The sequence below is a fragment of the Callorhinus ursinus genome, unplaced genomic scaffold (assembly GCF_003265705.2).
Source record: "Callorhinus ursinus isolate GAN/ISIS: 27379988/994484 unplaced genomic scaffold, GSC_fseal_2.0 scaffold18, whole genome shotgun sequence".
NCBI classification, from domain to species: domain Eukaryota; kingdom Metazoa; phylum Chordata; class Mammalia; order Carnivora; family Otariidae; genus Callorhinus; species Callorhinus ursinus.
In genome coordinates, this window is record NW_027397080.1 from 11,437,653 (window position 1) to 11,462,885 (window position 25,233).

A 25,233-nucleotide genomic window follows, 5' to 3' on the forward strand; every position below is an offset into this window, starting at 1 on the left:
TTCATGTCCATATTAGATGCTATAAAATGCCTTCCCTTACAGTTTATCATTTGCCATTTAATTTTCTTCAGGGTGTGTTTTAATGTCAGAAAATTTAAATTTCCCATGATATCAGATCTATCAATGCTTTCTTTTATAGTTTTCTCCTTTACTTTTATGCTGATTAAGTAAATATTCTGTGTTTTCTTTCACTTCTTTTCAGTTTGTTTTGCTTTAATACCTTTGGAATTTATTTTGAGTTCTTATTTGTTTTAGGAAATCTAACCATATTCTTTCAAATTTAGTCAGTCAGTTGTCCTAACAGAATTTTCAAAATGCCAGATTTACATCTATTAAATTTTTATGAAGTTAAGGATATGTTTCTAGAGTTTTTATCCATGTCTTTAAGTGTCTGTTTATTTTTGTATCAGTGTCAAAAAGTTTTTTTACTTTTTTCATAATGTAAGATTATGAAAATGTTTAATATTATGATAATTTTAAACATAGGGTACTATAAGTCCCCAAAGTCATTCTTTCTTTTGAATTTTTTATTGGCTGTTCTTGTTGATTTTTGCCTCCAAATAACTGCTTAGAAATACCTTGTCAAGTTAAAAAAATTTGCATCAGAGTTTTCATTGAACTTCCATTAAACTTATTGATTCATTGAAGGAGAACTCACATCTTTATGATAGTCACCCTTCTTCCCTTCCAGGAACATCGTATGCCTCTCCACTGACCTATCTTTTGTAACCTTAGGGACGGGACTCTAATTTTCACTTCGGCCGTATTCGTTTTTTGTTAACTTCCCTCCTAGATATTTCATGGGAACTTTTGTTGTTTTTGTTGCTGCTGTGAACTCGTCTCCCCTTCCCTCCATTATATTTTCTAGCTGGTCTCTGCTACTATAGTAGAAGACTGGCGTTTTTGGTATAGTCATTTTGTAAAGTCAATGAACCCTCTGTAATAAAGCCGACACTGCCGACTGATTTCTCCCAGGCCCTTAAGGCAAGAAGCAATATCTTCTGCAAATAAATTTGTCTCATTATTTTATCTCTTCCCTTTTAGTGTTTTTTCTTTTATTTTCTTCCATGGTTATTGGTCTATTCAAGCATCTTATCTCAATATCAATATGGATACTTTATATTTCAGTAAAAAGCCCATTTTGTAATTATCTTAAATTCAGCAGCATAGGTTATATCATCGACTCTAATGCTGTTGAATCTCCTCTGTGTTAGCGGTTATAGCCCCTGCCTTTGCACGCTGAGGGCTGTATTCCTAGTGACTCTCTTTTCCCATAGGGACCAGAGGTTTGATGTTGTTTTGTTGCATTTCTTACTGCTTCTACTTCTCAATTCTTCTGTGGACTTTGTTATTTTTCAACTAATTAACTTATGGGTTTATTTCATAATGTCTCTCCTCCTGTTTTTCTTCAGTTTATGTTGTTCTTCTTGTGCTAACTCCTTGAACTAAGAGCTTTGTTCATTATTTTCCCTGTGTAATGAAAAGCATGTGGATAGTAGTACACTCCCCTCTAAGCAGTTTGGGCTTCATGCTATGAGCATTGGTGTGTACTATTGTCCTCCTTGTTACTTTCTAGATAATCTGTCATCATGTTTTCCTCTTTTTGCCTGAGTCCTTTAAGGCTGCCTCTTCTTTTCCTCCAGGAACTTGGATTTTGTTCTTGTTACATTTAAACATTTGTGTTAATTTCTCATTTTATTGCCACATGGTGAGAGAATATAACCTGTACCATTTCCGCTCTGGGGATGAAATGAGGTCTGCTCAGTAGCCGAAGACCTTTTTTTTTTAATTCTTTAAGTATCTCAGAAGAGAGTGTGTGCTCTGCAGGATTGAGAGGCCACAGAGAGATGGGGAGCTCAGGCCCAGCACTCACTGCCTGGCCCCTAATCTCAGCCCTCCCCCCTGCCAGCTAGGTGCCTGGGGGGGCTGGAGCTTGACCCCTCTGAGCTGCAGTTCCCTCAGCGTAAAATGCAGAGAGGAAAACCTTTGCCTCCTAGAGCTATTGTTAGGATTAAATTAGCTTTGTAATAGCCATTAGACCAATCTTACTCAATTTTATTATTCAATTCCATTCTATCAGTGGTTCTCAATGGAATGAGTTTTTGATATCAATACCCCACATACGCACACCCAGCCAGGAGTGTAATTCAGGATCTCCTGGGGGGTAGGATGCTTTTTCAAAACCTCGTGATTTTCAAGATAGATAGAGGTATCAGTTTAGCTATAGATATAGAAGTGTAGACACAGGCAGAGAGAGAGACAGTTAGGACCTGTATATGCAAATGTGGATATAGATGCATGTACAGATACAGATGTAAAGGACCAATGGGTAGAAAGAAATGGGTATAGATGGATAGATGGATGGATGGATAGAGAGGTAGGTAGGTAGGTAGATAGATAGATAGATAGATAGATAGATAGATAGATAGATAGATGATAGATAGATAGATGATAGATAGATAGATAGATAGATAGATAGATAGAACCAATAGGTAGAAATATCAATATTCTCAAATCCTCCCTTATTCCTCATTTGGAGAAACACCAATGAGGTGATGGGAGTGGTATGCCCCTGTCCCTGAGGTGTGTTGATGGGGGAAAAAGAAGCTTGAGGACCACTACTCAACAATCTTTGTTTTGTTTTTCTATTTGTTACATCACTGATTGAGAATGTTGCAGATTTAAAGATCCCACTACAACTGTGATATTTTGTTGTCTTCTTGTGTTTCCAACCATTTTTGTATCTGTGTTTCACCTGATAGATCTTTCCTCATTTTCTCTCAGAGAAAATGTTTGCTTTGATTTCTCTCAGAGAAAGAGGACGTTTACTTATTATTTTACATTTGGTCTGATAACTGTCATCTGGTTTTGTTCTTTGTGGGTTTTTGTTTCTTTTGTTTTGCTTTTGCTTTCTTGCTTTTCTATTCATATCTGACCCATCTCTAACTTCCAGGGTTTTTCTTATATATATTTAGACTTTCATATGAATGTTATTATTAATTATTTGTAAATTATGGACTTCTTCCCCAAGAACAAGTGTTTACACTTGCATTTAGTTTTGCTATCTCATTGATAATAATTATTTGGGTTTAACTATTATTTTCCTGGTTGTCTTTATCCCTGAGAGTTTCTGATTTCCCTACTTCCAATCATTTTTTTTTAGCAGGCTCATCACTGCAGTACTTTCTGTCACCTTGCAAGTATGAGTACGTCTTTCCTTTGACGTATCATATAAATGACAACTTGATTGTAAATCAAATTACGGGTCACAAACTTCTTTCAAAACTGCAGCTGCTGTTCTACTTCATTCCACCCATTAATATCAAAGCCAAGTGGACTCCAACCTGATTCTTTATCATTGTAGGTAACCCCTTCTTTTCTCTCTGGATGCCTCTCATATGTTTGTGTTTTACATTTAAAATTTAAAAGCCCACTAGGATATGTTGCAGTGGAAATCTCTTTTTGTTAATTACATCTGGCACTTTGAGTACAATTTTAGTCTGAGCCTCAAGTCTTTCTTAAGCTTAGGAAAGTTATCTTCTTTTGTAAACTGTTTCTTCTCCTTCAATTTCTCCTGTCTTCTCTCTCTCTCTCTCTCTCTCTCTCTAGAATTCTTGATGTGTGCATATTGGAGTTCCTTTGATCTATCTTCCATGTCGCTTGTGGTGTCTCTCATTATTTTCATCTCTTTATCCTTTTCCTGTGGATTCTGGAAGAATGTCCCAAATTTAATCTCCACTTCTCTGTTCAATTTCTACAGAATCCAGCCACCATGTACTAGTGCTTCTCAGTTTTGAAGGCTTTATTGATATCAGAACTTTCTTTGGCACGCCTGCCCTCTCTGGCTTTATAGATGCAATACTAGATCTAATCTTGTGACAACCACAATTGAAAATCTTCTGAAATTTTTCCCTGTTCTTTTTTGTAGTTCACATAAAAATGTTTGCTTTGATTTCTGAGTGGTCTTTACCCTTAAAACTTTGGGAGCTTGTCTTTTCTCCAGGGATTTTACTATGTGCTTGTCCATGGAGAGAGAGGTTTGTGTACATCCAGGGTTGGAAGTTGAAATGGGTTTGTGAGAGATCACAGGGGTCCTAATCCACATATCAGGCCAGAGGATGGGAGGATGGAAAAGTACAGTTTTATTCTGCTCACATCTGTTAAAAAGAGAGGCTTTTGCTTCATGAGTTTTCTTTTTGCTTTGGCAGCCAGAAATTATCTGGGGCAATGACTCCTAGCCAGGCTCAGCCATCTGGGTCACATGTAAATAGTGTGCTATATAAAACTCTCTACTCCCTATGGCCAGTAGCATCACATGGGCTTTCTGGAAGCACTGGTGGACCCCAGAAGTGCTTCCCAGTGGCTCCTCGACTGGTCCCAACTCCAGCCTTCACTGCAGTGGAGACTTAGCCTGGCCGTCTGCAGCCTCAACTTCCCTTCTGATGGTGGCGGGGCGTGGGGGTGTGGTGTGGGCAGTGGTATCTCAGGGACCCCTAAGGCTGTGGAGGGGCAACATGCAGAGTGGCCGTGCCACTGCCTGCCAAGCCATATTCCCTCAGCTGTCTCAAGAGAGTGACGATAAACAGGACTGCACTTCACAGCTATCGGTCCAGTTAGTGTTGTCTTTACTCTAGTCCATTTGTACCACATCAAGGAGAAGATGGAAATTTATCTTCTGATATAAAGGCATCCTATGCCCATACAGGTTTTCCCCAATTTGTGTGCTATCAGTTGGGTGGCAATACATCTTGCTTTGCTTGTGACAGTCCCAGCTTTCACTTGGTTGTCCCAACATAATTATTAATAACACGCCCTTTGGCTCTCACAAGTGTTCTAGTGTGAGCAATAAATTACACAATTGCTGTGGTTATCGATCATTTTACAGCATCTGGGAAGGGCCAGTTACTCTCAGATATTCACATCACCCTCCTTCCCAGAAGCTGGTGCCATTTTTCTTTTTAATGTCCATTTTCCAAGTAAACCACCAGTCAGGTTGGTAACGGCCATTCTCCCCATCCTTGTGAGTCAACATATGTCTAGATGCTTTCTCCTTTCTGGGAAGGTCATTTAATCTTTCTGATCCTCTCTTGATCTATTAAATGGGGCACTGAACTCTTGTCATGCCAACCTCACAATGAACATGGGTCAAGGTAAGACCATGGATGCTAAAGCCTTCTGCAAACCTTAAACTATAAAGTGCAGTGAAAATGGGAGGTTGTATTTCAGGAAGACCTGGGATATGGAAGGAACTGCTGTGGGGGGTATGGGCAGCTTCTCCTTCCTGGCCAGGATCTTCTCTGCTGGGCCGACTGCTGGACTCACTGTCTTCCTCTCCTCCTCACCCCTTACCTCGGCAGGAGAATCGCTGCCCCTGGCCACCTCCAATCAAGTTCTCATTAAGTTCAGTGCCAAGGGCCAAGCACCAGCCAGAGGTTTCCACTTTGTCTATCAAGGTATGCAGGAAGTGGGTGTGAGAGGTGTGAGAGCAATCTCAGCTCTGTAGTGACTTCCTGACCAAAGGAACAGGGACTTTTGACCCCTAGTCTGGGCCTCAGTCTTAGGGTGCTGGAGGGCAGTTGCTGATTTGTAGTGCAGTTCCTTGAAATTCAGTTGAATTTAGACATCCATTTGCCCAACAGACAATTCTTAGGCCAAACTCCATGTCAAATGAGGGAAGAAATCAGACACGGGAGGCTGACTCCTGCCCTCCCCCTCCCCCATTGGCTGGCACAGTCCCAGTGGTATTGGGACAACCAGCCCAGGCCTCATACCTAGGCTCTCTCCCATGGAGTTTGGTTTTCTCTGCAAAGCACAGTAAAGGTGTGGAAAAACACAGACTTGGAATTAAGGTGGACATGGCTTTGAATCTGAGCTCTGCCACTTTCTAACTGGGCACCAGCTGCTCCACCCCTCAGAGCCCCAGTTTGCTCACCTATGAGATAAGAGTAAGCATATTACCTCGCTGATGGAGTTAAGAGAGTTCACAGAGTAATTGGCACCAAGCAGGTGATCAATGTCTGTTCCCTTCCTCACTGGCCTTGAAAGGCAAAATCTTGGAGTTCCCTGGCTTTCACCTGCAGGTCCCAACCTCTCCTTGTCCAGAAGCATGCCCACTTTTTTAGGGCCCGTTCTAGACATGTCCCATTCATCCCACTGCCCAGGAGGAGCTGAATTCCCCTGCCACAAGGGCACGCCATATCTGGGGCCTGGGTTAAAGCATACTATGTGCCAGTTGGGCAGGGGGAGGGGAGGTTCAGATTCAGGTCATGAGAGTAGAGCCCTGGGCAGAGTCTTTTTTTTTTTTAAGATTTTATTTATTTATTTGACAGAGACAAAGCGAGAGAAGGAACACAAGCAGGGGGAGTGGGAGAGGGAGAAGCAGGCTTCCCGCTGAGCAGGGAGCCTGATGCGGGGCTCAATCCCGGGAACCTGGGATCATGACCTGAGCCGAAGGCAAATGCTTAACGACTGAGCCACTCAGGTGCCCCAACCCTGGGCAGAGTCTTAAGGCACCTGGGGAAAGAGGCCAAAGACAGGGCGAAGGGAAGAAGAAGGGCCATTCTAAGGGGACATGGGACCCTGATAGTTGAAGAGCATCATGGAGAAGCCACTGAAAACAACTGAGCCTAAAGTCTGCCTCCCAAGGTTTCCAGAAGCTGTGCTGCAACTATATTTCAGTAAAATGGGCCTTGTTCTGGAAAACCCCTACCCCTGCCCTGAGAGAAAGCGCACAGAGCCTCTCAGGGTCCCATCCAGACGGGCTCAGCTCTAGTACCATTGTGTGTCCATCCCTGGGCCAGTTTCCAGAAGGGTGAGGCCTACCCCTCAGTGCCTTTGTCCCCTGCAGCGGTACCCCGAACCAGCGCCACACAGTGCAGCTCTGTGCCGGAGCCCCGCTATGGCAAGAGGCTGGGAAGTGACTTCTCGGTGGGGGCCATCGTCCGCTTCGATTGCAACTCCGGCTATGCCCTGCAGGGGTCCCCAGAAATCGAGTGCCTCCCTGTTCCCGGGGCCTTGGCCCAGTGGAACGTATCAGCGCCCACCTGTGTGGGTGAGTACCTGGACAACCGGGACTCTGGGGAAGGGGTGGCCAGCGAGACCCAACAGCAGCCCTTGCTCACCAGCATAACTTAAGTAGGGTGTCCCATTCAGGACAAATCACTAATCCTGTGGGTTGGGTGTGAAGACAGCAAGGAGGAGGAGCTGGGGTTGCTGGGGGAGGGGTGCATGGGAAGGAGGGTTATAGGGATAGGAGCCATGGAAGGAGCAGGGATGAGGGCCTATGGGAGAAGCCAACAGCCAGCAGGGGAGGCTGGGGAACCCTGAGAGGAGTGTTTGGGGAGGCTCCCATAGGGGACCCAAAGATAAGCAGGCGAAACCTCTGACCAGAACTGCCTCCTTCCCAGTGCCATGTGGAGGCAACCTCACGGAGCGCAGGGGCACCATCTTGTCCCCTGGCTTCCCAGAGCCCTACCTCAACAGCCTCAACTGTGTGTGGAAGATCATGGTCCCTGAAGGCGCTGGTATCCAGGTAGGGGCTAGGGGAGGCCTCAGTCCAGCAGGTGGCCTGGAGAAGACATTTCAGCCCTGTCCCTGCCCCTCGGGCCAGATGTGGAGGTGAGGTCCACAAGCAGAAAAACACACCAGCTCGAGGCCCAGAAGCTTCAGGGGGTGTGGAGAGAGAGAGCTGGGTACCTCAGGAAAAGGAAGGGGTGGCACCAGCTTGGGCCACTGGGGAAGGCCGGAAGAGGAAATGGGCCTGGAATGAAAGAAATACAGAGATTGGGGAAGATTCATAGAAGATGTTTTTCTGATGGTTTGAAGGGTTCTTTTATCAAGATGATGGGGAATGGAAGAGGGGACATTGCAGGAGAGGGGAAAGAGCAAACAGATGAGGCGTGGAGAAGCCCCAGGCACACACCTTGGTGTCACACATGGAGCCCAAGCTATAGGAGCAGAATGGGGGCCCAACTGGTCCCCAGTGGTAAAAGTCGAGTGGAGAAGCCCTCAGAACTGGTTATGGCAGCAAGGCTACCAGAGTGGCAGCCAGCAGGGACTCGAGGTGGGCAGGTCTGGCCAGGAGTGTGTTCCTGGACCATCACTGAATGATGTCTGATGTCATCCATACAGGAAAGCAGGGAACCTGAGGAATGTGTGAGAGATGAAGACAGGGCCATTCAGACTGAAGTAGTCCCACTTCCTGAAATTCCCTTTCCCCATTCTCTGACTGACAAAGTACCCCACTGTCTTACAACCCTCCGTTTTACATCTGTTTCCCCCACTGGGCAAATGAGGTCCTGGGGGGGTGGGGATGGGTAGAGAGAGCATCTCACTTTTATCGGAAGGACCTAGCACAATGTCAGCCCCAGAGTGGGTACTCAGTACTGGAATGAACTACATGAATGGAGAAGAGGGGAGGGAGGAACAGACAGACAGACACAGGCTGCCTAACCAACAGTTCAATTACTCTGCCTTCCTAGATTCAAGTCATCAGTTTTGTCACAGAGCAGAACTGGGACTCTCTGGAGGTGTTTGATGGTGCGGACAACACCGTAACCATGCTGGGGAGCTTCTCAGGTGAGGTGGGGCTTCCAGGGACCTCAACTCGGAGGGCAGTGGTGGACTTCATCATCATCATCACCATCATTATTATTACTGACATGTAGTTCACATGCTGTAAAATTCACCATTCTAAAGTGTATAATTTACAGATGTTAACTAGACTCATTTTGGTGATCGTGTTGTGATATATACAAATATTGAATCATTATGTCACACATCCAAAACTAATATAATGTTATATGTCAATTATAGCTCAATAATAAAACAATAATAATAATGCTACAGTGAAAAAAGAGTGTACAATTCAGTGCCTTTTAGTATATTCACAAGATTCTAAAACTATCACTGCTATCCAACCCCAGAACATTTGCATTACCCCAAAAAGAAACCAGGTACTCATTTGTATGCACTCCCCATTGCTCCCCCTCCCCCATCCCTTGGCAACCACAACTTGACAACCTACTTGCCATCTTTATAGATTTGCTTGTTCTGGAAACTTCATATAAATGGAATCCTACAATATGTGGCCTTCTGGGTCTGGCTTCTTTCACTCAGCCTTCTTTCACTCAAGGCTCACCATGTTGTAATATGAGCCAGCACTTCGCCATGTGGATAGACCAGATTTCACTTACCCATCCGTCAGTTGATGGACATTCGGTTGTTTCCACTTGTTGGTTCATTATGAATAATGCTACTATAAACATTCATGGAGAAGTTCCTGTGGGACATGATTTCAATTCTCTTGAGCATATACCTCGCAGCGGAATTTCTGGGTCATATGATAACTCTATATTTAAATTTTTTGAGGAACTGACAAACTGTTTTCCAAAGTGGCTATACTGTTTTCCATTCCAATGGCAGACTTTTCACTGAGTGTGGTGTGTGCTTTTGCCCAATGGCCAGGGCAATCATCTGGGTCCTTCGGGCTCCAGAATTCCATGTTGCCAAGATATAAAAAGGAGTCATGCGCACCATATATACAGTCTACACTGCCTGGATTGCCCAGAGAATTACACCTGTCAGAGTTTTTTGAAGATGGCTGGGAAGGGGACCAAACTCTTGGTCTGCCTGTGGAACTCTCCCTCCTTCTGGCATATGGCTCTGCCACTGCTCATTTTGCAGAAAGTTTGAGGTCTCCTGTTCCTCAGCCACTGAAGAAGACCTAGCACTCTGTGGGGGGGAGGGGGGTGCTAATTTGTCATGTAACAAGTATGATAACTGGGGACATTTGAGGGTCTTGGGAGAAGAATGTCAGCAGGTAGTGAAAGCAAGAGAAATGGGAAGGAGCTCGGGGGCTGGGGGAGGCTAAGTGTGAACGGTCTCTGTGTCCTTGCCCTAGGAACAACCGTGCCTGCCCTTCTGAACAGCACCTCCAACCAGCTCTACCTTCATTTCTACTCAGATATCAGTGTGTCAGCAGCTGGCTTCCACTTGGAGTACAAAAGTGAGGATCCAAAGTCTCAGCTGTGTACAGGGCTCGGGGTGGGAACTGACAGGTACCAAGGACCCACAGTGAGCAGGGAGCATACTGGGGCTGTATATTCTCCATCCCACATAAACCTTACCACAGACCTAGATGAAGATGCTAAAGCTCAAAGAAGGTCTGAAACTCCTCAAGACTGCACAACCAGTAAGTGGCGGAGCCGGGATTCTCACCCCAGTGTCTGTTACTCAGACACCTGTACACTTCCCCTGTTTCCCCACCGGGATCGGAAGGGAGCCCCGTCGTTGACTTAGGTCCAGTATAGAATCTGGGATGTATGAAAATGCAGGTGCCCTCCTCTGCTCCTGAAACCTGTCCTCTCCAAGCCCGGGTTCTGTGATGCAGCCATCTTTGAAGTTCTTGTCCTCATGAGAAATTTCACTCCTCTTGTACCAGATTTCTCTCTCCCCTCTCGGAACCTTCCATCTTGGCTTCCAGTGTCCCGAAGTGATCACAACGAAAAACTCTTAAAAGAAAAAGGCTTGTGGACGTGCCTGGTGGGGCAACAAAGACAGAGGCTGCTGGGGAGACTGTTTTCATCCTGGGACAGCCTGCCATTCTCCTTCCCCTCTGGGTAGAGGAAAGAATGGGTAGACAGAGGCATCTATTATACATTCATCTAGCAAATAGTTATTGAGTATTTACAATGTGCCAGATGCTGTGCTGGGGTTTGCTAGGACTAGGTAAGATCAGTAAGTCCCCTCCGAGTCCATTAAAGAGAGGCAGACACATGGACAGAGAAGTGCATTACAAGATTCCAGGTGCTCTCATGGATGTCCCCAGATGGTAGGGCAGTAGTTCAAAAGAGAGCATGGTCACTCCTCCCTGGGGCAGGTGGAGAGGTTGATGTCATGAACCAACACTGAGTGTACCCAATGTGGCAAGCCCTGTGCTAGATGCCCACAGAACAAAGATGAGTAAGAGATCATTCCTGCCCTCACACACACAAAGTCTAGGGAGATAGAGGAACAAGGGAGCAATAATTTTAGTGCAACCTAATACACTAAGGAAGTACAGAAGAGGAGAGCTAAACCTGGTCAGGTGAGACCTTACAGAAGGGGTTTGGATTGAGAAGTAAGAAATACAGGAAGGTAGAGTTGACTTGACCACCTTGGTCAGCGTGGGCCTTTGCAGATGGGAGCCCCCTTTGGTGCTAGAGGCCTGAGAAGGTTAGCATTGGATGTTATGCAGATGCTCAGCTGGTCTCCAAACAAATGAGCTTTATCTAGATGGTTGGGAGAGGATTGGTTGGATCCCGGGATGCTCGTGGCCTGAAAGAACAGAAGTGTGCACCTGGCAGGAAAGACCTGGGAGGACAGCTTGAAGCAAAGACCCTGAGGGGCAGAGGATAGGACAGGGACCTCTGATGCCCCCCACCACCCCTGCAGACCTCAAAGGCTTCACTCTCCTGGTGGAGTCAAGTATGCCGGGTTTCTTGAATATTTCCCATTTTTCTTTTTACTCTTTTGCTCTGTTCTATCCAGTTTTGTTTTCTTATCCACGGTTTCCACTGGAGTCCTTAAAGGTTCCCTCGAATCTTTTCTTTCCTCTTCCAAAGATACATTTCCTTCCTAAATCTCTTTTCATTCTGCTGCCTCATTCCCAGAAAAAATTTACCTCTCCTCAATTTCTTGTTGTTGTTGTTGTTGTTGTTGTTGTTGTTGTTCAAGGGAACTGGTAGTTTTCTTTGTAGCTAATGTTTATCAAGCACTGTCCTCTCATGGCAGGAAGGGCTGAGGGAAAACAGAAGCGACTGAAACTCCTAGGAGCCAAAACCGTTTTTGTTTTGTGAACCTACTGTTCTCTTAATATTTGATAATCTACAAAGAGGGTGCAGAGGGGAAGAATTAACTGTAGAAGCAAATGGTTTTGAAGGGTACTGAAAAGTCATAGCTGCGGCTATGACTCACTTAATGTTGATTTAATTGGAATGGAAATGGAACAATATGCTTTTGAAAGCAGTCGATTGCATATGATAAAAAAAATTCTTCCTTTGTTGTATGCATGGCTTAAATGAAGTCAGGCTGTGCACTGTAGGAGAAATGAGAATGGACTTTCCTCTGTCTCTTTTTTTCTCTTGGATTTCACGTTCCTCCCCGTTCCATTTTTTTCTCCTACCGCATTCTTTTGCTTTTGCTTTCCCTCTCTTTCTCTCTGCCCCTCCTTATTCTGTCACTGCCCAGTGGTTAAGTAGGTTTCAGGTTACTAAGCTGTGGTCACGCCACTAAATACCAAGTTGAGTAGCTTTGCGTTTTACTTAGAGTGCCAGGAGGAGTGGGGAGAAAAAGACAAGATGACAGCCAAGATGTAGTACTTCAAATTCAGCTTGATGGTTGTTTTAATCCTGCCCTTGGGGTCTCTTGCCTAGCTGCTGAGATCTGTGGATGGACACAGCCCCAAACAGCTTTCGTTTCCAAGAACCCCATGCACTTCTTAAAAGCACCTGCAGGGGGCGCCTGGGTGGCTCAACTGGTTAAGTGACTCCATTTCGGCTCAGATCTTAATCTCAGGGACTTGAGATCGAACCCTGCCTCGGGCTCCGCACTGAGTGGGGAGCCTGCTTAAGATTCTCACTCCCTCTGCCCCTCCCTGCCCCCACTTGCGCATGTGTGCGCTCTCTCTCTCTCTCTCTCTCTCTCTCTCAAATAAATAAATAAATAAATAAGGCACATGTAGGACGGGAATTGCCTGGGACAAAGGAACTTTCTAGAGTTAGCAATGTTCTGTAGTTTTGATAGGGGTTTGAGTTATACAGGTGCAGGCATTTGTCAAAACTCAGCAAATGTACACGTAAGATGTATGCATTTTGTTATATGTGAATTTTCCTCTGAAGAAAAAAAGCACATGTAGTTATCTAATGCACATGCCAACTGTCAGCTCGGAATGTGGAATGAGGGCTCCTCAGCTGTACACCAGGAGCTGGGGTGGTGGTGGTGGTCTACGCTGGCCAGCCCTTCCCATTCCTTTTCTGCACACACCTGGCTCTGTGCAGGCACTGCATACATGTGGCTTCCCCCAGGGAACCTGTATCTCCCAAGGGATCTGGGATCTACTAGGAGGGCTATCAGAAGGTATCCACCAGGAATGGACCAGGAGGGCTGAGGCTGCCCCCTCCCAAACACTCTGAGCTGTACAGGTGCCTAGGATCAGACCCAACCATAAAGTCTGTTCGCTCTTGTCCCTGGAAGACTGCACCACTGGTCCCATGCATCCATACACAGGGATTTCTCTAGCACATCTTATTTCATCTTTGTTAGTTAGTGCATCTTAAGTGCCCGCACCTGCAGAGGGGCCCCTGTGGAGTGCATCCCACCAGTCAGGAGATACTCCACTCCCACTTGCTGCGAGTTTCCACCAAGAGGGAATTCAAAGTTGGATGGAGATGATTTCGGGAGAGGAGGTGGGGAGAGCAGGGCTCAGTCGCCTGTGAGCTCATGTGGCCTGTGGGTTTGGCCTCCAGAGGTAGACTGGGCTTGGTCTGAATCCCAGCTCTGTGGCTTGCTAAGGGCATGTCTCTGCCTCTTGGCACGCATCCTCACCTGTGAAACAGGGTGTGAAGACCTTCAAGGGGCTGAGACGGTGCGTGGAACACTTAGGCCCCAGCCCTGCTCGTGGGGAGTCTCAGCCAGCGGGCGGGCAGCGAGGGGGGCGGCCCCGGGGGAGGAAGAGTAGGACGGACGTCCTGTCGAAGATGGCATACAATGCTGGGTATAGAATAAGGGTCAAATCAGTGCAGAGGGACGTGGGAACTCAAGAAAGGAGAATGAAGGAGTGCTCGAGAGCCCTCCGAGGGGGTCTTGGAAAGGGACTGGGCCAAGTCCTAGAATGTCCAGTGAGAGGACGAGATTCTGAGTAACACCGGGCGGAGACCCACTTTGAATTGCTGAGTAAGGCTGCCCATGATTCAAGGAGAGAGACTCAGAAATGTCAGCTGCCTCTGGGCGCAGGATGGCCCTAGGGCTGGGAAGGAGAGGGAGGCTGCGAGGGGTCCGGCAGTGGGCAAGGACCAGAGTTGACAGTGGGGGGCTAAGCATGAGGAACACCCAGTATTACCCCCAGAAAGGAACTGGCCTCACCTTAAAAACACAACAGGAGAAATAAGGCAGAGAGTCTCACCCACTGGCAAATTTTTTTCTGGACAGCCCGTCCCAGAGAGTGGGACTCTCTGAGCCTCCCGAGTGACACTGAGGGGCCTCTGTCTGATAACTGCTGTCCTTCCTTCTTGCCTCTCTTCTCCCAACTTCCTTGCCCCCAGGAATTGTCTTCTTAAGGCAAGGAAAATGGAGGGAAGTTGGTCTGGGAGTGGTGCAGGAGAAGCCGGGTGGAGAGGTCTGGGGGTTTGTAGCCAAGGCTGGGGCTTCTCCCTAGCTCCAGAGTCCTTCCGCTGAGCCCCAGGGGGCAGCCACACGCCCTGCGTAATGCCCACCCACCCCAGGGAGCGTCGGTCTGTTGAGCCTCTATGCTGTATAAATGTTCTGACTTTCTCTGTGTGCTCCGAGGGCAAGAGAGTTAGGAAGCACTGGCCTCAAAGTGAAGGGTGGAGAAAGCACAGACTGGAGCCCCTTCTCCTTCCTGCTACCAGCAGTACCCTCTGCCTACCGGTGCACTGACCTGCTGGGCTTGTCCCTCCTCCTTTCTCTTTGTCTCTGTCTCGTCTAGCCGTGGGCCTGAGCAGCTGTCCAGAACCCGCCGTGCCCAGTAACGGGGTGAAGACTGGCGAGCGCTACCTGGTGAATGACGTGGTCTCTTTCCAGTGCGAGCCAGGATACGCCCTCCAGGTACCTCCCCTCGACACCCTGGGCAAGAAACAGGAGTCCCCTGAGATGGGCTTGGCCAGCCTCGAGCCAGCCGAGCCACAGTCACTAAAGAACAGGGAGAAGCCCCTCGGGTCCCCCGGGGACCACCGTCAAGCTTTGCTGACTTTGGCGATTTAGCACCAGCCAGCCTCAGAATGTGTCCCTGCAAAGTTTCGGTTTGATTAGACTTCAGGGAAATTTAATCTTCCTTCGAAGGCCATGAGGGAATCTAGTAATTAAAGGAGTCTCACAGGAACCTTTAGCAATGAGAATTCCTTAGTAATGGCTGTTAATAAGCATCCTTCCCCAAAGTCTCTCTCCCTCTGCCTCATCCCACCCCACAGAGGGCTCGTGGATCTTTGTGTATCTTGTTGCTCAACACAAGGCCCCTGAACAAGCCCCCTGCTCTGGGTTGTACATGCAGTTGGGCCCCCGGGGGCACTGAGCCCACTCCTGTTCCTGATCCCTCCAGGGCCACGCGCACATCTCCTGCATGCCTGGAACCGTGCGCCGCTGGAACTATCCTCCGCCGCTCTGTATTGGTAAGAGAGCCCCGACCTTCTCAGTCCATTCATACCCACTCCTGCCAGAGACTGGGGCTCAGTGACATCTCACGGGGATCGAGTTCAAATCAAAGGACAGTTTGGCATCCCGGGTCTGTCCGAAGGGAGTCCCTGTAGGCTGGCGTGCTGCTCTCACACAAGCTCGACCTGACTTCTGCAGACCTTCGCCACTGAATGAGGGATCACAGGGGGCGTGGCCGTTTGAAAACATTACGGCGACCATCCTGAGCGCAGATAATTGACCAAAGCCCAGGTGGAACCACTGGGCAATTAAAGCCTTCCCCTGTGACTTTTCATGGGACAGACGGGTAAAATCCGCCACTAGAGAAATGGTGCGGGGGTGGGGGGGGTTGGCTACAGGTGAAACAAGGGCTTAGCTCGGTTGGGTTGCGGGAGGGGGATGCAACATTTATTGAGCGTCTACTATCCGCAAGTTACGGCGCTACCTGTTTGCTCACAGCAGCGCTTCAGGGGAGGTATTGCCCTCATGTTTGCAAATGGGAAAACTAAGGCTTTTTAGGATTAAAAAGTGATTGGCACCATCAGGGACGGAAACCTACTTTTCTCTGATGCCTCGCCAACTATAAAGTGCAAATCAAGGCTGACCTTGGGATAAGAAACGAAGTGAGTGGAGGGAGCATCCCTTGGGCATAGTGGCATTTCCCTTCTGAGATTTCACCAGGGACTGGGGTTTGGTCGCCTGCCCTGCAGTCAGAAATGTGGCTGGGCAGGCCAAGGCACTCCCCTCATTCCAACTCCATATTACAAAGTTCCTGCTGGGGAAACCACTCATGTTAGGAGCAGCTCCTGCTGAGAGAGTGCCTGTCACCCGGTTACTGTGTGCATCGGCCCCTGTTCTAAGTGACACGCAGGCCTTCCTGCTGTAACGTAAGGACCATCCCGTGACATAGGTGCTGTAGTCGGCTCCATTTTATAGGTGAGGGAAACTGAGGTTTGGAGGGGTTTAGATTCACCCAAAGTCACACAGGAAGTGAAAGCGTTGGAATGGTGACCCCGGCAGTCAGTTCCAGAGCTCCCCCCACTCTGAACCCGGGCACAGTTCTGTTTGTCGCCCTCTCCCCAAAGGCCTTCACTTGGACCCTGCAGATCCCTCCCCTCCGCCTCTTTCTCCCAGCTAATCCCTTGTAGCTCACACGACCGTTTCCTGAAAGCTGTGAAAGAAAAGAATTGATGTCCACTGACCAGGCTGTATTCACCCTCCAGCCCTGCATCTTAGGTGACTCTGAAGTCACCTCAGTTGGAGTGTCAGATGCCCCAGCCCCTCATGGTTGGCTCCCCATGGAATGCTAATCACCATCATTTTGGCTGAGGGTGGGCCCCGGTAGGGCTCGTCTGCTGACCACCCAACCCTATGGGATGTATATTTGCAAAGAGTCCGGTGTGGTGCCGGGCACAGAGTGGGGACTCAGTACATGCCAGTCTCCTCCTTTCATCTTTTCTCTTCAGTCTTGGAAGAGTTGACTGGACAGTGATAGAGGGAGATTTGAGGCATAGCATAAGAAACAGTCACACTCCTCTTGGAGCAGACCACTTCTGCTGCATGACCTCACTAAGGGAACTGACCTGCGAAGGGCGTGCTCAAGGTCAAGAGTCATAACTCGGGTTTGTGGCCGGCTGGGCAGTGCCAGGATGCTGAGCAGCCCTTCCTGAACTTATATCCGTACTCAGTTTCGCCCATGTGTGCAGTCGTTTAGGGGAGGTGAACTGCTGGTTCCTTTGGATTCTCAAAAGGGTTAATGACTTGGGAAGGGATCAGAAACTGCTGCTCTAAGGGAGCATCCAAATGCTGCCATGGCCCCATGCTCTCCTCCATGCTGTCCTAACCCTCTGTCTGGTCTCATTGTCACAGCGCAGTGTGGGGGCACAGTGGAAGAGATGGAGGGGGTGATCCTGAGCCCCGGCTTCCCTGGCAACTACCCCAGCAACATGGACTGCTCCTGGAAGATAGCGCTGCCCGTGGGCTTTGGTAAGTCTGCACGCCCAGGCCCCGGATGACCCTTCAGCCCAACCTTTTGACGGAGGCAGGCCCGTCTCTACTTCCTCATTTGTTGACCTCTCATACAATTGTGCAGATCCGTTAAGAATGCTAGGAATGAATGCTTTGGTAACATAAAATATAGGGAAAATAATCTTAGGGATTGCCATTATTATTATCTGAGTAGTAAGCTAAAATTCAGGATTGTGGAATGAGAAATTACTCAGGGGTGGTTGAAAAAGAAAAAAAAAGTCTTCTACAAAGACTGGACCTCAAGTTGTGCTTTTAACTTCAATATCCAATTTCTCATCCTAATTAAATTATATAGCCAAGGTCAATATGATATAGAGTTTGCGTTCTTTATACACACATTCTGGCTGGTCTTAAAGAGTGGGAGATTTTTTTTTGTGGAGATGGAGTATGCCAGGCACGGGGGTTGATGGGGTGTGGAGGACATCGGTCTGGGCACAAAATTTAATTGCTGATGATTCATTCCTGACTGGGAAAATAATTTAACCCCAGCATCTCTGTTGAAGAGATAAAAGATTTGTGGTGACGTGGACCTGATGGATCACCTTGCCTGAGTCACTGCCCTGCTCCCAGGGAAAGGATGTCCTGAGGGGATCGCTCCTGCACAAGCCTGTGATCTCCCAATCTGTGACCTCAGGAATGAAAGCCGCCTCTTTTTATTCTGTACTGTTCAGCCTGGACTGGGTCTTCTGATGGGAGAAGGGGCTTTCAGGAGAAAGGGATCCAACTGGCCTGCTTTAAATCTGTTCTGAGGGGAGGAGAGACATTGGTGACCCTTCAAAGGATGGAGTCGTATACCTAGTACCATCTTCTGGAGGAACCTGGGGACAGATGATCAGGGTACAAAATGATGAGGACTTTGGCAGCCTTGGGAAACTCCAGATTTTAGAGATTGAGGGAAGGGGAGCTCTGCATCCAGGTATAGGCCACAAGAATCTCAGATGATAGATGGAGGGAGCACAACATCCAAAGGAAAACAGACGTTTAAGTGGAAGGTACATCACTCTTCTTGTAAGTCCTGATGTTCAGTCACCAGAGCTCTCTAACCCTAAGGCCTGGGTGCTTATTCAGCCTTTGGAGAATAAGCCCCCTGCAGGGTGCAATCACAGAAGAAAGATCTTGCTTTCAAGTGAATGTTGGACTCCAGTAAGGACCCGAATATGGCACCTGGTTTCAGTGTGTAAAGAACCTCTGCATTTACAAGCTGTTACCACTAGATGGCAGTGGTCATACCCAGTTCTTTCCACACCCGTTCAATTCAGAAATCTGGAATCCTGGAAAAGCCCCTTTGATGAACATGCTGCCAACAGTGTTGGGATGATGCATGCGCTGCAGACATGTCCCAAAGTGCTCACTGCAAAACTGTCGGCAATTTGGAAACAATCTGCATGTTCATTAATAGGGTAGCAAATAGTATGGTTGGGTAATTCATAAAATAAAATTATAGACCTTGAAAAGCACAATATTAAATAAAAATGTTTATAAAACTATATGTGCAGTATAACAACATGCATGTAAACGTTTAAGGCATGTAAATCAGACACATATTTAAGAATCTAAAACCATGAACTGGAAAGATATCTTCCCAATCCATGAGTGACCCTTGAATGGGAGAGAGCAAGAGATACGAAGGGTCTTCAACGTTATAAGTCAAATCTTTATTTTTTAATAACTTTAAATTAAATTATTAAATAAAAAATTATTTAAATCATCACACATATGCCCCCATTCTGTGCAAATTAGAAACTACAGGTGAGAAATTTTTAGAGATTAAAATCCATCTGTAACCCCACCATGCAGAGATAATCACTAACAGCTTAGTCCTCACCATTCAAACATAACCCCCATGAAGACAAGGACCTGGGAGATCTTGTTCATCCTTGTGCAGTGCCTAGCACAGCCCTGATGCATGGCAAATGCTCAGTAAATATTATTAGTAAATCAGTGAATATTCTTCTAGTTTTTTAATACCAAAATTAGAATTATATAGCACATACCACTTTGAAATCAGATTTTCACAATTAACATAATGGACATTTTCTTATGCACAGTAAATACATTTCTTCAATATCATTTTTAATCTAATTTTGAGAAATCTCACAGTAAACAAATATCAATCTTCCCACCTCCATTCTGCAGAGTATATCAGTATGTAAGTTAAGGGCTTAATCAGATCTGTTTAACCTGTTGGGTTGTTAGGAGATCTTGATTAATCCAGTAGGATCCCAAAGTATAAACTTCACTGACAATGTATTTTTCTAATTTCTGAATTATCCTAAGTGTTTTAGAAGATACCAGTATTGAAGTTCATGTCTTTCGATTGGGTATAGTTATTTTTAAGTGGTGATATTTTCAAGCAAAAAGTTTATTTTAGCAAAGCTATCTTTGTATTGATAGTAGGCCTAGGAACTACAAATCAAATGTTAGCCCTGAGCTTTGTTTTCAGTAAAATAAAATGGACACGGGATGGAGCTCTGGAATGATTGATGCCCTTCATTCTGAATGAATAATACATTTTTAAGTTCAATCCTCCTAAGACAACTGGACTGGATGGTGTCTCCCCGAATTGTGTTCTGGGAATCTCGGTTGAGTGGGAAGCCAGTAGTAGGAACGTGTGAGGTCTAGCAGGAAAAGCTTCCAAGGGGCCGCACATTTGAAGCAGGACTCTATTGCTTTGGGCACTGTCTGCCTCTGTCTTGCTCCCAGGAGCTCACATCCAGTTCCTGAACTTCTCCACCGAGCCCAACCATGACTTCATAGAAATCCGGAATGGCCCCTACGAGACCAGCCGCATGATGGGCAGATTCAGTGGCAGTGAGCTTCCAGGCTCCCTGCTCTCCACGTCCCACGAGACCACTGTGTATTTCCACAGCGACCACTCCCAGAACCGGCCAGGATTCAAACTGGAGTACCAGGGTAAGGACCAGGATTCCCCTTTGGCTCCTGCCCATCCCCTTCTCTTATATACAACCATCATCTTCCCAGCCTTCCACGTAGGGAAAGAGAGAACACTGGAAGGGCTTTGAAGGGTCGGGGGCAGGCCTATCGATGCAGGCTTCCCTTTGGTGGCATGTCTCTCCGGCCCCATGAAGATATCCAACCCCTTTGACAAGTCTTTTCCAGGGCTAAGGCCCAACAGCACTGCTGAAGGCTCCCTTCTGTCCAGGCCCAACCGCCAACAGTTTTCCCTGAGCGTTCCCATCGGGCATCCATGAGTGGCCAGCCGGCTACTTCCCCGCAGCCTTGATGGGCTTACTTAGTCCCTCTGGGTCCTCCCCTGTGTGTCAAGCCCAATCACCCACGGCAGAGCTCCTCCTATCACATGATGGAGGATTCTGGTAACAACCCTGGAGCGCCCACTGAGCCTTCGCAATGAGACAAGCCCATTAACTCCCACTGAGGGTTTCCTGACTATGCTTAGTCAGGGGCTCTGCATTACTGAGGTGAAATCCTGTGATAGGCCCCACTCCTCCTGGCACACTTCCCCTGGAAACAGCCCTATCCACTCCCTTTCCCTGTGTGAGGGGCCGTCACCTGTGTCTGGGCCACTTGTACCTGATCTGTTCCACTATACACAGTAGCCCTAGGTAGGCCCAACGTTTCCCTTGGATGCCTCCCTAGTGACTGACTGAACCATTTGTGCTAACCTCTTTTTCAAGATTCTTCCACTGACTTTTTTTTTTCATAATTTTGGACTTTTCTCCAATCTAATACATGCTTATAAAAGATTAAAGCATTACAGATGTTTTTGTGAGTACATCATAAAAAGTCAAAATTTTCCCATAATCCCATCTCCTACCCCACCTTATGCAGAGAGAACCAACTTTTTTTAAGTTTGTTTTTCCCATTTTTTCTGTGCATATGTTGATGTAACTATATTATTATACATTAACCAAAATTGGATAATACTATAAATACTGCTTTTGCACTTTTCTTTTTTAGATTTTTAATTATATTAACAGTTAACAAACACACTTTGTTAAAAAGAAAGAGAGAGGGGGAGGGAAGGTACTTTGTTACCAAAGCCTGGAGGGCTTAAACAACACACATTTCTTCTCTCACATTTTTTTCTTTAAATTTTTTATTGTTATGTTAATCACCATACATTACATCATTAGTTTTTGATGTAGTGTTCCATGATTCATTGTTTGTGTATAACACCCAGTGCTCCATGCAGAACGTGCCCTCTTTAATACCCATCACCAGGCTAACCCATCCCCCCACGCCCCTCCCCTCTAGAACCCTCAGTTTGTTTTTCAGAGTCCATCGTCTCTCATGGTTCATCTCCCCCTCCGATTTCCCCCCCTTCATTCTTCCACGCCTGCTATCTTCTTTTTTTTCCTTAACATATATTGCATTTTTTGTTTCAGAAGTACAGATCTGTGATTCAACAGTCTTGCACAATTCACAGCACTCACCATAGCACATACCCTCCCCAGTGTCTATCACCCAGGCACCCCATCCCTCCCACCCCACCCCCACTCCAGCAACCCTCAGTTTGTTTCCTGAGATTAAGAATTCCTCTGTTCTGAAGGCTGAAGTCCCAAAATCAGGGTGTGAACAGGGTTGGTTCCTTCTGAGGGCTGTGAGGGAGAGTCTCTTCTAGGCCTCTGTCCTTGCTTCTGCCGGTTTGCTGGCAGTCTGGAATTCCTTGGCTTATAGAAACATCACCCCCCATCTCTGGCTTCAAATCCTTGTATGTTTCCAAGTTTCCCCTTTTTGTAAGGACACCAGTGAAATTGGATTAAGGCCCTCTGTAATGACCTCATTTCAATTTAGGTAAAATGGCAAAGATCCTCTCTCCAAATAAGGTCATATTCTGAGGTACTAGAGGTTAGGACTTCAACATATGGATTTGGGCAGGGGACATAATTCAACCCATAACACCTCTGACAGGCCCACATGCTCTCCCCAGGGCTCCTCATGTTGGTTAAATGCAAGTACTGATGACACCACCATTGTGACAGGGACAGCTTCTCAGGGGCCTACCCATACACATTGTGCCTTCACCCCTATGATGGAGGCCTGCCCACTGAGTCCACACGATGGGACCAGACACTCACTGCGTTCCCCATGTGATAAGCCCGCTTGTCTCTATAAGAGTTGTCCCCGAGTCCCTTGGACTTCGCTGACTTCTCCCCGTAGAAGAGACCTACCTACTTCCACAGAGCCCTGGTCTCAAGCTCAGCCCCTCTCACACTCACTGAGGCTTCCAAGACACAGGCCAACACCCTGGGCCAGCCGTTCTCTCTGTGATATGCCCATTACTCACACTGGAGCGTCACATGTGCAGAGGCCCACTCCTCCTCCGAGGATTTTCCCTTGTTAGGGGGAAGCAAAGCACAAGGGCAACAGGTTTCTAAGTATGCCTTTGAAGGCCCAACACCTCCACTGGTCCAACTGAATGACAGGCCCAGAGGTGTCTACTCTCTGGTGGGCCCACCTCCTCCCGCTCACATTTTACCTTCATGACTTGGTGGATGTTCCCCTTGAGGCTTCCCTCAGGCCCAGCTACTCCCTCAGTGCCTGCCTGAGCTCCACAGACCTAATGATGCCTGTGAGCCCACTCTTGGTATCAGGGCAGTTGCTCCCCTTCAGACTTGACCTCAGCTTCCGTTAAGCTTCTCGTCTGTGGTGGTCCCACCCTCTGGGAAGGGGTTGTCTCTAGTGCCAGAGGCCCAGGTCCTCCTGCCAAGGCCTCCTAATTTATGTCAGGCCCGAATAGTTCTCCCTGCCCAACAGGCCCACATTCTCTACTTACACCTTCCTTAGCCCCATGGAGCTGTACCTTATACACAAGCTCTGACCACTCACCCCAGGTTTTCCCTTATGAGAAGACCCGTTTCCGAAAGGGCCCCCTGTCCCCACTGAGGCATTTTGTATGGAGCAGGCCCAATCTCCCTGTAGTCCCACGACTTTCTCTGAGGAAATCCAACTCCTTACTTTTTCTCAAAATCCCTCCTGTTACACACTCTGAACTTCCTAGGCTGGAGTTTTCCTTTCTCCTCTCAGGTAAATATTCCCATAAAATTGCTACTAACAGCTTAAGCCACTCTTACCGGGCCTCTCAGTCGGACAGGCTTAACTTATATCATTAAAACTTTTCAGGAGATCATGTTTATAAAGAACTTAGCAAAATGACAAGACACATAATTGTTCCAAAATGTTAGGCATCATTATTCATATTTTAATAATACGAATATTTTAATCATTTTAATATTAATATTTGCAGTTGTGGCACTTTATTAAAAATTTTATCTATTCCCACTGTAGCGTCTCCATGTGGGACAAACCCAGGAGCGCTTAGTTAGGAAAACTAATGATTCTGACCTTTAGGGTTCATTTCTGCCTGTAGTGCCCAACCTCTCCCTTTGAAGCTTCTTCTGGTAAACAGGCTCTGAGATTTTTCTCAGTTTGAAAGCAGTCCAGGTTCTCTCACTTAAGTGTCTCTTTTTTCTAAAAAGCCCAGCTCCTTCTGCGTGAGACAATTCCTGTAAGAGACTCCCTCAGGGATGCCTGGGTGGCTCAGTCATTAAGCGTCTGCCTTCGGCTCAGGTCATGATCCCGGGGTCCTGGGATCGAGCCCCGCATCGGGCTCCCTGCTCAGCGGGAAGCCTGCTTCTCCCTCTTCCACTCCCCCTGCTTGTGTTCCTCCTCTCTCTGTGTCTCTCTCTGTCAAATAATAAATAAAATCTTCAAAAGAGAGAGAGACTCTCCCTCAGGCTGCTCCTGGCTTCTGACGTGCAGCCACTCTCTTCTGGTTCCTCACCATCACGGGGTCCACGGCTTCCCCCTGAGGCTTCTCGTTAGAGGCCCAGCCCATCCATTCAGTCAGCTCCCTGGGCAGTAGCTCCCCTCTCTTACACTAAGGCCTCTATTTGCCGAATCACCCAAACCCCCTGCTGCTGACAGGGCCACGTGTCTCTTTTGGCTGACCAGCCTACCCGCTCCCACAATAGCTGCTTGGTTTTTTTGACACACCCAGTGACCCTGATGATTTCCCAGTGAAACCTGCCCAGTTCCTTCCACTGAGGCCTCCGTCAGTGAGACAGTGAATGGAAATACACAGCACAGGTGCCATCCCAGAGGGAGGTCTTCGGAAATGTCAGCTTCATGATCATTGTTATTTATATTGTTATTACATGTAATGAATGCATCCACTTCCATGGAGCATTCATTTGATCTCAACTCCCACTGAGAATTTCCACCGTCAGAACGCTCTGTCTACCCACTGCCAATTTCCTGTGTAGGAAGGGCCCGACTCTGGCCACAGCAGCTGTTCTTTTTTCCTGTGGATCCGATTAATCGGAGTCTGTGCTCTGTACACGTGCTCAGCAAACCCCGCGGCGACCTCTCCCTGTCAGACAGGTCTCTGGTCCTTCCATGAAGGTGTCTCCTTTTCGAGTTGGGCTCACCATTCTCAGGGAAGCAGCTTTCTTTCTCTTTGGAGAGGCTTCCTTATCTTACAGGCATACACATTCCTTTTTTCATCCAGTGATTCCCTCTGAAAAGTTTCTCTCCCAGCCACAGACTTGGCTTACTCCCCCCAAGTTCCTCCATCTTGAAAGGTTGTAGTTTCTCAGAGTCAGAAAGACCCCACCCAAGTCCTCCTCTGACTGCTTTCTGTATTTGTGATCTAGAACATGGTTGTCATGGTTAAATGAGACGATCCACATGAAAGAACTGAGGTCAGTGCCCAGCCCCAAGCAGGTGCTCAGCAAATAAGGCTTCAGTCTAGCCTTGTCTTCCTTGAGACTCCTTTTCCCATGGAGACAGTAACAACAGATAACATTTATTGAGCTC

The 25,233-nt window shown here is 47.1% G+C and overlaps 1 protein-coding gene across 1 annotated transcript in view; it reads left to right on the forward strand.

The window, feature by feature from the left end:
• The window catches only part of CSMD2 (CUB and Sushi multiple domains 2), a 598,617-nt gene that overhangs the window by 485,182 nt on the left and 88,202 nt on the right, over positions 1–25,233 (forward strand). Inside the window, exons 33-41 of the mRNA XM_073902955.1 lie at positions 5,358–5,453; positions 6,848–7,051; positions 7,407–7,531; positions 8,481–8,577; positions 9,902–10,006; positions 14,705–14,823; positions 15,314–15,383; positions 17,275–17,391; positions 20,137–20,346. Of these exons, the coding sequence (XP_073759056.1) occupies positions 5,358–5,453; positions 6,848–7,051; positions 7,407–7,531; positions 8,481–8,577; positions 9,902–10,006; positions 14,705–14,823; positions 15,314–15,383; positions 17,275–17,391; positions 20,137–20,346 (1,143 nt within the window). The remainder of the gene's footprint in view (positions 1–5,357; positions 5,454–6,847; positions 7,052–7,406; positions 7,532–8,480; positions 8,578–9,901; positions 10,007–14,704; positions 14,824–15,313; positions 15,384–17,274; positions 17,392–20,136; positions 20,347–25,233) is intronic.